At 34.6% G+C, this 12,837-nt stretch overlaps 1 protein-coding gene across 1 annotated transcript in view; it reads right to left on the reverse strand.

Annotated features, from left to right (window-relative positions):
- Positions 1–12,837, reverse strand: part of LOC113229020 (probable citrate synthase 2, mitochondrial) — a 31,857-nt gene that overhangs the window by 1,890 nt on the left and 17,130 nt on the right. The window contains exons 3-8 of the mRNA XM_026462494.1: positions 12,387–12,616; positions 12,137–12,293; positions 6,216–6,415; positions 2,723–2,855; positions 2,188–2,333; positions 1,718–1,880 (exon numbers count right to left, since the gene is read on the reverse strand). Coding sequence (XP_026318279.1) covers positions 1,718–1,880; positions 2,188–2,333; positions 2,723–2,855; positions 6,216–6,415; positions 12,137–12,293; positions 12,387–12,616 — 1,029 coding nt within the window. The remainder of the gene's footprint in view (positions 1–1,717; positions 1,881–2,187; positions 2,334–2,722; positions 2,856–6,215; positions 6,416–12,136; positions 12,294–12,386; positions 12,617–12,837) is intronic.

A 12,837-nucleotide genomic window follows, 5' to 3' on the forward strand; every position in this document is an offset into this window, starting at 1 on the left:
GTATTAATATTAGGGGTTAAAGTATGAAATTGCCGTTTTATTGCAATAGGTTCTTTGAATTTTCATAGAATCTTCATGGTTTGAGGTTTTCGAATGAAACTTTTTTCAAATGGTTTCGGTGATTTTTTTTTTTTAAATTTGAGACATTTGAATATCGACTTTCAATTGTTTTTGTTATTCAATTTAGACAAGAAAGATGGATACTGCGAAAATTCGAGTGATTTTTGAATACGAGTTCCGACGCGGAACTAACGCGGCAGAAACAGCCCGCAATATCAATGCTGCGTTTGGAGAGGGGTCTACTAATGAACGCACCGTGCGATTTTGGTTTAAACGCTTTCGTGATGGAAATTTCGACTTAAAGAACGAGCCACGAGGAAGACCGCCCACACAGGTGAATAACGATGAATTAAGAGAGATAGTGGAAGCCGATCCTAGTCAAACTACCCAGGAATTAGCGGCATGATTTAACGTTACCTTACCCACAATATTGACTCACTTGCGTCAAATCAATAAAATAAAAAAATACGAAAAATGGGTGCCTCATGATTTGACTGATCTGCGGAAAGAAACGCGTGTTGAAACTTGTGTTGCCTTGTTGAACCGGTACAGAAATGAAGGAATATTGGATCGAATTGTAACATGTGATGAAAAGTGGATTCTTTATGATAACCGGAAAAGAAAAATGCAATGGCTGACCCCAGGTCAAATGCCACAACAGTGTCCTAAAGCAAAACTTACCAATAAAAAGGTAATGGTAACTGTTTGGTGGTCTCAGCATGGTGTTATTCACTATAGTTTTCTCCGATCTGGTCAAGCAATAACGGCAGATGTCTATTGTGCCGAACTCCGAACCATGTTGACAAAACTAGCAGTAAAACAGCCCCGACTCATGAATCGATCTTCACCATTATTGCTCCACGACAACGCGATACCAAACACAGCACGAGAAACCATTTTGACCCTTCAGGAACTGCAGTTAGAAACCATTCGTCATCCTCCGTATTCACCAGACCTTGCTCCAACGGACTACCATTTTTTTCGTGATTTGGACAATTATCTACGTGACAAGAAGTTTTCTTCCCAGGAGGCAGTACAAAATGCTTTCACACAGTTTGTGCAGTCTAGATCGTCGGAGTTCTATCGCAAAGGCATTAATAACCTTCCCATTAGATGGCAGCAATGTATAGATAATAATGGCAACTATTTTGATTAAATAAATTTGTTAAAAATTTAAAAAATAAACAATTTAGATTTTCAGTACAAATCGGCAATTTCATACTTTAACCCCTATTACCTTTTGTAAAGGCGTTTTATTATTTTTTTAAATAACTTTTTATAAAACCTTCCTAAAATAGTGGAAAAAAAATATGTTTAGATAAAAATTAGGTAGTAAATAGTTATATTGAAAAAGTAAATTATATACTGCTACAACCATGAAAAACGTAAAGTGGTTCAGCCAACCTGACGTCTGAATGGCTGGCCACTTTATTTCTTTAATATTTCCGTTAGCGCAAAGATAGAAAGTATGCCAATAAAGGTACTAAATAGTAAAAAAAAGGTGATAGTAAATAATGAGCACAGTTTGATTTGTATATCTCGTTTGGTCCAGCCATACTGACGGACACTGAACTTAACTATAGATGGACAATAACTCTTATAGTAGACAGTTATATTCACTCAAAAAAAAATTACAATGCTATATAATGAACAGTACCTGTAGCAGGACACCAGAGTGTGAGTCCACATTGGGCCAGGGGTTCTTGACTTTGCCGAGCTCGGTGAGTATTGGGGGTACCACCTTGTAAACTGCTGCCACAAGCTTGAATAGCGGATCGTTGGGTAAATGCTTCAGGGCGAACTCGCGTTGGCATGTGTACCTGTCACATGTTAATTGTGATTGAACAACAAATGAAGTAGGTATATGTATGGAATGTTTATGCCTTCATGTTGTATTTTTTAATGAAACTCCTGTAAATGAGCTCTTGTGCAACATAATAGTTAACATAGTTAAAAAAAATGTCAGCTCTAACAACATTATGACGTTGTAAACTTTATGCATGATTCAGATGTTAGCATGGAATCGATAAGAACATTTCTAAGACTGATAATATTGTGTGACTTTAATACTATGTAAAGCTCTTAGTATTATCTTAGTATCACTTACTCTTCGTACTCATTCCTTACCTGGGGTCAGTCTTCCTAAGCACGGCATGGCCGTAACCAGGCACGACCTGGCCAGACTTGAGGGTCTTCCAGATGAACTCCTTGAGCTGATCCTCGGTGAAGTTGTCGCCGACCTGTTTGCGTAGCTTCTCCAGCCAGACAAGCACCTGGGCGTTTATTATTTTGTTAAACTATATATTTGTACAAGTATGCATACAGCGTTAAAATTAGGCTGAAAACTTAAGAGTTCTAGGACCAGTGTTGGCGACCTGCATTGTACACTCTTATTCAGTGTTTTGACCATTGTTTTCAAAATTATAGTTAGAGTTTTATATTATTTTTTTATGAGACGGGACGAACAAGTCTGCAGTATCACTCAGTGCCTTAAATTACAAAGATCTGAGGAACACTGGCACTGCGACCATGACCCTGAGACATACACAAAGCATTTTCGGCTAATTTGCATTCAGTTTTATATACTTTGTAGTATTAGTTACATTACGATTTAACACGGTAAACAAGGTCGTTATTGCACAACATACTTAAAATCTCATACCTCCTGATTAGCTAGACCGTGAAGAGGGCCAGCGAGTCCATTGAGGCCAGCCGCGAATGACAGATAGGGGTCGCTGAGAGCCGAGCCCACCAAGTGTGTTGTATGGGCTGAGACATTACCGCCTTCGTGGTCACTGTACAAAGCAACATGTTTGATGTGCACATTGTTTTTCGTACCTATGATAACTGTTTGTGAAGTCGCTTGGTTATTACACGATTATAAAATTCTTGATAAACAAATTCTGAAAAACCTGTAGTGTATATTTAAGCATATTTTCGAATAATTTTTATAGTAATAACGTACATATTATGAAACTTGAAGGCAGTAATCTAGAAATATAAGCATGGCAAGTTTAAAAAAAAAAACTTAATAATTACACGTATCGCAGTAAATATGTACCTTATTGAGTTACATTATCATAATGTCCTTGCTTAGCTACAGTGTTCCTGATGATTGTGTAAAAATTATTTGAAATGGTTTCATGACCATAAAATATTATATACTGAAGCTAATACATATAATTTACATGATTGGAAGGAAAATGTAGATAGACGTGTCACTTTATTCGACAGGAGCCTATGTACAGTACCACATATCGATAAATAAGAAGAATATTGAGTACAGAGACAGGAGATTAAAAACGTTAACAAACTAGTTACTTTTGGACTTTGAGATGGTGATAGGATCACGTTTTGACGCCAATGCTCTTGTACGCAACATGTGGCAAAGATGCAAAAATATGTTATTATAATATTAACGCAATTTTATTGCCGACAATCTTAAAATTATGACCTATAAAGAAATAGCTGTCTACAGTATTTCAGCATTAGTTCAATAGACTTCAATCTAAATACTAAAGAAAACAAATTTTCGAAACAGATATTGAAAAAATTTTCAAATATTAAAATACTATGTAACTTGGTTGTATTCATCCGACGCTAACGCGACCTTGAATAGCACAAGCGTATTGTAAGAAAACTCGTGTTACGATACTGCGTTGCTTTTACTGACAAAATAAAACAAAGCGTGTATGTATATTTTTATACCGGTTTCCGTTTCCTATTTGCACAATTTTTGTATCTAGGAAATGAAACTATATTTTCGGATTTAAATCGCGTATATTTGTTTTTCAAACAAAGAAACGTTTCGGGCCCTATACAGGTCACGGCTTATGAAAAAAAATACGTGAGTTAGATCCGAGAAAAATAATTTCATATCCTATGTGTTACAATCGCAAAAACGTAAGAGATAAAATTTATATTTACTATGTTTTCTAATTGCATAATATAGTAATTCAATTCATAAAGCGCTATGTCCATCGCGAACGAAGGTAACGATAGTGTAGCTAGGCTCATGTAGTCGATTCTAGTTGTTAAGACAGGCTAGATAGATGTTTAATAATAAAAAGAGCTCGCTAAGTGAACGTTATACGTTGGATTCGGTTGCGGTGATTGCCAAGAGTATAAAAAATCCGCAAGTCAGTTGAATGCATGTACGATACACTGTTTTATACAAATATGACTATTTAGTTACAATGGTACACAAGGCACAACATAGTTATGTTATTCTCAAAAATTTTGCGTTGCAGCATACCTTTCCTTTCTAGCAAAGATTTTTAAATTAAAGTACATTAGAGTAAGTTATATTCTCTACCAAAACGGAGTAAAGAGTATTTATTTAAAAATGATGAAAAAATATTGACTTGTAAGACTGCTTCTCCAGCACCATTATTACCATGCCAGAAAATGTATTTTAAAGGCACGGACAAACCTAGCTTATAAATGTATGGTTCAAAATTACCACAAAAACAAAAAAGTTTACAATTTTTACAAAAAATTTTTGGAGCATAAATAAAACAATCTACGCCAAATTTATATAAGAAAACCATTGACTTAAAAGTCAATGAAGAAAACAGATAAACACACGCACGCTTATACATACATTTATTCGCATTAGCAATCCACTTGATTCAGATAAAAGGTGTACAATTAACATTCGCTTTGCATACCTACTTAATCTTAGTTGTTACTGCCTTCAAGTAAAACTCGTTAAATAAATCAAATGTTTCGTCACGATTTAATGAGTAATTTTCAGGTTAGTTTTCTTTACATAATTTTAGTGGCAATTTTGTTTATTTAAATATTCTAGAATATCATGAACTAATGTATAAATAATAACTTAATATCATGAAGTATACTATTTAAGATTCAAGTGTGGTAATCTGAAATATAATTAAATAATGAAAATTGCCACCGAAACTAGGTAGAGAATGCTATCCTGAAAATTACCTTAAAACAAAAGTTTTAAGTTAGGTTATTATTATACGTTAAGTTCTTAGGTTGATTTTCAGGGTGATAGAAATGTCACTTTGATACAAAAGTCACTTTGAATACGAAAACTGTACAGGGACTTTCTGATAAATGGCACAATCTCGGAGTCCCTAGCCTTGATTTCTAATTACTTGGACGGTATCGCGATCGATCATAACATATTTTTTTTTGTGATATCAAGTGGCGGGACGAAACAAGTCGGACATCTGGTGGTAAGCGACAAGCCTATCAATGGCATTTGCAATGCCACTCAGAGCTCTAAATCGCAAAGATCTGAGGGGTACTGCCACTGCGCCGATTCGCCCGAGATATAAGTTGACAAATCCCATGTGCTTAATAATAATAATAATTTATTTATTTATTTATTCTTAGGAAGGTTTACAGCATTCTTTAATATTAATTTATAAACTAAATGTAAACTGATAAGCCTATTAAAAACCTCCACATATGAAAAATGCTCCAAGTAACCACATAACCACATCAATTACTTGGTCTCGAACTAGGAAATTCACTATACTTTGAGTACAACAAAATTAACTTAAGAAAATTCTGACTATAATCAGCCTAGAGCAGTGCGTTTACCAAATTAAAACCACCGGGAATCAGATGCAGGACCTCATTTAGTGTCCACGTACTAACCGCTGGGAAACAGTAATTGTCAATTGCGAGAAAATATTTTGTAATTGTATATAATATATAATATGTAACTTGTGACACTTGAGCTTAAATTGTTTGTAGCCTTATATAACAGTGCCATGTATTTTAAAACAACACTTGCACGATTGCTAATATTTTTCAAAAGAGAAAAATTGATGCTTTACTTTCTCAAACACGTATCTTATAAATAGTGATTATTCAGGAGATGAGACTTTGGGAACTTTCTATTTATTTTAAATTTCTTATCAAGGGTGTTATTTGGATGCATTGCTCTTTTTAATTATGAAGGAAATGTGATGTGAACTTTGTACATACCTGCAAAAGTACATGCAATGCATTTTTTGCATGTCAGTTACTGTGTGCTTTAAGATACGAGTTTGAGAAAGTAGGGCGACGAAATTATTTAATTGAATGAAGAATATTTTTGAGGCTATTCAAATGCATGGACAGGGGAACTAAAAATAAATGTTCTTAAACATGATTCACTAATTATACTGCTACATTACCTGTGGATGGTGAGGTAGAGGCGCATGAGCTCCGTGAATTCGGGATCGTCGAAGCCCAGCATGGTGCAGTAGTTAGCAGACCAGTCCTTGTTGTCGTCAATGGCCCCGATGCCCTTTCCGTCGCGGTACGTGTTACGATAAATCGTCGCCGCGATCACAGGCAACTTGGCGATCAGATTCATCGAGTCCTCGTAAACATACTGTCAACACGATAATAAAAGATATGACTCATATTGTTTAATTGCATCAATCAAATAAATTTTTCGTCGTGTCGATATTTTGTAGTTCGGTTATTAAAAATTCAACAGTTGAAAATCGCTCTACGAGCTATCGAACGAGCTATGCTCGAAGTTTCTTTGAAGGACAAAGTACGAGGTTATCCGACAGATCACTAAGGTCGTCGACATAGCTGGTAGAAGCAAATTGATGTGGCAGTGCAGTGTCGAAGAACCGATGGGGGAATCGAGTTCTTGAATGGAGACCACGGCTCGGAAAACATAGTGTAGGACGCCCTATGGCCAGATGGAGTGACGGTTTACGAAGGGCTACTGGCAGTAGACAGATGCAACGAACTGAGGACCGGGCGAAATGGCGCACATTGGGAGAGGCCTATTGTCCAGCAGTGGACTACGATAGGCTGTTGATGAGGTTATTAAAAATATGATTCGTCTTTTCTCCTGGTCCTTAAATCCTAACAATTTAGCTTACCTGGCGCAACTAAGTCTGACGTCACAATTAGTGTAAATGTTTTCCGATATCATCCTGTTGTCCGTGTGTGTTACAAGTTTGAAGCCCTTGTCTATATATCTGTGTGTCTGTCTGTGGCATCGTACCTTGTAGTAGGTCAATGTTCTAAACGGTAAGACTGATTTAAAAAGAGGTTTTTTTTTAATGCTAATTTCATCAGGATTGTTCTTAGCTATGTTTCAAAGTCAATGTCAAAGTCAAATCATCTTTATTTCATGTACACTTGAAATCGTCAAATTGACTAATTTCTCCTACTCATTCGGATAAGGATTGCTGTTTGTAAATACACATTTATCATATACATGTCTATTGGACAAAGTCAGCTTACAAAGCTGAAGACGGAGGGTCGCAGCGTTGTAATGTCCAAGCCAGAGCTCGATTACTCAGCCTGTTGCTGATTCAAAAGATCCTAGAGCCAAGCTCACCAGATACTATACTGAGGTTATCCCGGACAATCAGTCTGTACGAGATTAGGATGGCTCTGAAACAGCTAAAAAATTCGCGGAAATGCTCGAGCATACCAGGACGCGCGCGCGCCTTCTTACGCAACGAGGCGAAATTGATGCTTCCATATCATTCCGTTCCGTTGCAATGAAAATTGAGCCATAGGGAGTCAAAAAAGAAAACATTTATTTTACTTCCACTTAAGTATATTATAACTGAAATTTGATAACATTACAATAATGGTATCCTTGATCTGGCGCAGCAACCAAAACAGACTGCAAACTACCTAGCTAGTCAAGAAATTAGAGAAGAACTATCTTGTTTGGGTACATTGAATTGTTCTCACGAGTTAACTTGCAGAATGGTGAATTTATTTAATTTTTTGGATTATACTGTTTTACACAGGGGTTTTTTAAATTTCAACTTAAGTTTTATTATTATATGCATACATTTAATGTTTGAAATATATCGCACATCGCAGGTTTACAGATTTTAAAGGCTAGCCCAAATAATACCGTGAGCAATCTGTAACTAGTGACAATCGTTTAACCGTTTACTGCTTATTATAACACGTGACCAAATCAAGACTATTAATTAATTCGTGTTATTTTCTCTTCATACGATCATGAAACAGTTCTTTTTAGATCATAAAGAATATTTTAAAGCTATTTTGTAGAATTAATAAGAGTATTTATTTACTTTCCCTTGCAACATTGTTCTACAACTACAGAACTAATCAGAAACGTGAACTTTTTTTTTGCTACAACAATGGTCGTTTTCTTACGCTCGATGAAGATTTGTGCACTTCATTCGATATCTCGTACTGAAATTATTTCATAGATTTGCAATTTGTTTCGTCATATATAATTATCTCGTCATATTTGCTGTTTCTACGTTCAATTGACTGGCTTTTATTGTAAAATAAGTGTGAGCCTTGGCCGCGAGAACACAAGTCCTTCGTTGCGAATACCCCATCAGAACACTCCCAAAATTTTGTCCATGTCATTAAAGTTGCTATAAGCAAATTGCTTCCCTAATCCAGTAGGGCTAGCACAACAGGGCACGATTCACGCGAGAACGACATAAAACGCGAGATCCTCTATGCGAGAACAGCAGTATCTCGCGCTTTATATCGCTCTCGCGCAAGTCGCACCCTGTTGTGTTAGCCCTACAGGGTAGATAAATTTTCTATAAGAAGAAAAAATAGCAAATTGATATATATATTAATTTAATTTGTTTTATCATAAACACTTCACTGTTCCGTATAATACATTCTATTATATCTACATATCAAATATTTTTGTTGAATAATGAATTGTACAATGTAGAAGAATTTCTTTCGAAAAAATTGTTTCTTTTTATTTGATTTTGTATTTCGACAATATTTTGTATTTACTTATATTTTTTAGCTTTGCTTCTTTTTTTTATATTCATTAATATTGTTTACATTAGTGACGATCATGTTATCCCTTGACATTATATTTTAAATTGTAACATTGTGACATTGATAAAATGAAATATATATTTAATGACAGTGTAAATTGACATCAAGGACAAAGTTATGAATCGAAAAACTTATCTGATGAATTGTTGGCGATAACGTCAAAGATGTATTGACGTCCAAGATAGACTGTCACGTTAGGTATTCAATTTACGTTTTCTTCTTAGTACAAATGTATTACACGAATATTTTGAAAAAGAAGTAAACTCAGCTGTATATTTACTGACCCTACAAGTATCCATCGTAGCTGACTATTGATGTTTAACATCGTTAGTATCGGGTGAGTTTGTGGTCAATGGCGTCTATTCTGCCCATTCTGCTATGAGAGGAAAGGCACAAGCAGCAAATTCATAATTCGGAGATAAATCAGTTTATAATTTTAATGGTTTTCTGATAAAAGGAATAGTTAAAACACATTTGTTATTAGTTTATTTATGTTAATATAAGTACGTCATATTTTATAGATAAACTTTTGTTACATTTTAATTAGTATTTTTTTAAAAGAATATCCTTAAATACACCTCGGACACTCCATACATCGGTCGAAAGTTATCTACCTACTACTACTACAGGCACTATTTGCACACGCGCAAATGTGTGCGTGAAGTGGCAGGGTAACCCAGCACTTTCTCGTACAATTACGCCACGTGGTCAGAGCGGCAACATAGCGAAAATTCTTAAGCGAATCTATTATCTTTAATTATATATTTAGAATCCTAATCATTACACGTGTTCATTAGGTATTTATATCGATATAATATTATATTTTTCATTAATTCACTAACTATAATAATACTTTTTTTTTAAATACATTAAAAGCACTTTAAATGTTGTATTTTGGACAGGTACTTTTAAATAAGGTAACCAAGGTATTTGAAATTGCGTGTTCAAGTTTATAATTATTAATATGGATATTCACTACGTAATATTTGTCGGCAATACAAATTGAAAATTCGAGACCCGTTGTCTACTAGCTCACGAAGTTATGGCGTCTCATTATATTGGTATAATAAATCTGTATCAAACGACGTTATTTAATACATTTGCGAGAAAACTACATTGAAAGTAAAATAAAATAATATTTAAAAAAAACCTCATTTTATTTCTTTGTCTGATAAAAATTCAGAGTACAATCAATGGCAACTGTTGCCAGTATTCAGCCACATTAAAATTACTATTTTAGTGGCGCGACACGCAGCAGTGTCGCGTAATACCCACCTCCGGTCATTGTTAATACTCAATCTTTATGGAAAATATTTTGGTATTTTTAAAAGTAACCCGTTGTTTTGTGAAACACCTATGCAATTTAAAGAAATAAGATGTTTGTAACTAAATATAAGTTTTAATGATGAATGACTTACGTCACAAAGCACATAAATATGAATTAAATATACAATCTCTTTAGTTCTATGTTTTAGACTTGAATCAACAGTAAATTTAAAAAAAATGGAAAGTAAAAAGCACTAGTGAGAATAATCCAACTTTCGGCACGATTTGTAGTACGAAAAATACCACGTTTTGAGCAACTGTATTAAAAACTATATCCAAATATCATAGCCGTCTTAGCGCGAAAACGGCTCGCCGACAGCCTTGTTGTCGTTCAGTCAATGTGACCGTCAATGTACGGGGCGTGGTGGGATATCCAAATTTAGAGAGGGACGGAGGGTCCATTTACTGTTTTAGAACAGAAAAAAAAATACTGCATATGTCTTATACATAAAATTTTATTGTAATTGAACTATATAATAAGGGCACAATTCTGTATATCCAACAACTAATGAGATAGGTTTCTACAAAAAATAGGTAGAAAAACCTTTCCTGATACTAAATATGTGTATACATACATATGTGTATACATACATACATACTAAATATGTGTATACATAACAAAAAACTGCCTATACAGGCATAGGGTTATTTGTTAAATACTAACATCATAAATATTCATAAACGACAACTTTTGTTCCAAGACTTTTAATATTTCATCAGATTTTACTTTTTAATTTATTTATTCTCTCTAAACGGTAATAATTCTGTGCAGGACGGGGGTGGGTGTCGTCGCGGAGGACGCCTGCATATTTGAACTTACTACCAAATACAGATCTAAAAAGTGTTAGATAGTACAACAAAAACTTAAACGTTTATTTTTGATAATTTATTATGTTTTGTAAAAAGTCAAGGAACAAAAGTTGTTCTTTATGGTGTTAGTAATATAGTCCTGGGAGATAGTTAGTATTTTAAAAATAAGCCTGTATAACTCAATGTTTAAAAAAATGTTAGTTGGACCTTTTTTAGTTACGAAGGCAGTATTTTATATACAAATGCTATATACCTGAGCAAAAGTCGTGAAGTTATGACGAGCAAGAATTTCGTCACTACCGCCTATGAAGATCACTTACATAAATTACTTTATTAGCTCACGCAAACAGCTTGAAATGCCCTTCGTGATTTAAAAAGGCACATTTCATACTTCGCTGAATTTTAATATATTTTTAAATCAAACGTTGACAATAAAACGATTACGATAAAGATTGCTATTGTAATAAATTAAATGGCCGTAAAGTTTATGACATTAAAGTCTGTCGAGAGTTATGACTTTATGACACTAGTATGTCGTTACTGTTTTATAAAACAATTGCAATAGCATAACTAAAGGTCTTCTGTACGAGTAATATAATAGTAGGACTTTTTATAAATTCTTGGTTTTAATCTAACGCGAAGTCCAGGCCCACAGCTATCATCGCAAAAAACTTTATCGAAAGTATATGACGTATTTTAAAAACCTTTTGTTGTGTTTTGTGTCATGTTTTCTTTGCATTCTTCTTTACAAGCAAAATGTAAACAAATAATGTTAACTTAAATAAATACTTGCAGAACCGGATTTATGTAGCGGCCAATATGAAATCTAGCCCACATATTTACTGCAGGGACAATTCACCACGTTTCTTTGGGACAATGACGTCAGCGATATGAATATTAACTTTTTAGCTCATTTTTTCTCTGCTATTAAATATTTTCATATATAATTATTAAATATTTTAATATATTTTCATAGCTGATAAAAGGATTGAGAAACAATAAGACATCACTTGTAAATTTTATTGTATATTGCTAAAGACATTCGTATATATTTGTCAGCTCTTGACCAATGTATCAAGCATGCGATGGATATGAAGACAGTTTAAAATGGTTACCGTTTCTCAGATATTAATTTGGTGACTGAACTTACCTCCCAATATTTGGACTTGTGTACACCCTCGGAATAAGCTTTAGCGAATTTGGACTCGCTGTTAAGGGCAGTGACGGCGGCGGAGAATTGCGACATTGGGTGCAATTTGCTTGGCATATTGTTCAACATTGTCACGACATGGGCTGGCAGCTCCGCTCTGGTTAAATTATTATTAAATTATATATACTCTCTTGTTCTTCTTTTCTAATATTTGTATCTTCATTTAATTATAACGACAAAGATTACCTACCTTGATGCCCATTCCTTAGAGATGGCTTTAGATTGAGCTTCGGTGGGTACGTCTCCAGTGACCAGGAGCCAAAACAGACCTTCGGGGAGAGGTTCCTCGCCAGACTTGGCTTTAGGAAGCTGCTGTTGGCATTCAGGGATCGAGAGGCCACGGAATCTGATACCCTCGTCCGGGTCCAGCACTGAAGTCTCCCAAACAAGACCTTTGATCCCTCGCATGCCGCCATACATCTGAAAATAAGACATATAATATAAAGATAATAATTATATGAGACACGGATCATCTCTAATATTTTCATTAATGATTTCATGAACAAATATTATCAGAATATACATCGCACATGAAGCCAAATAATGACGTAACTCAAAATTGCGGAATTGAGAAAACACAATTTGGAAATTAAAAAAAAACACTGACTGGACCTTATTGCGAATAATGTGATCATTTTTAT

Source organism: Hyposmocoma kahamanoa, unplaced genomic scaffold (genome assembly GCF_003589595.1).
Source record: "Hyposmocoma kahamanoa isolate Upper Pololo Valley unplaced genomic scaffold, ASM358959v1 100021, whole genome shotgun sequence".
Lineage (NCBI taxonomy): Eukaryota > Metazoa > Arthropoda > Insecta > Lepidoptera > Cosmopterigidae > Hyposmocoma > Hyposmocoma kahamanoa.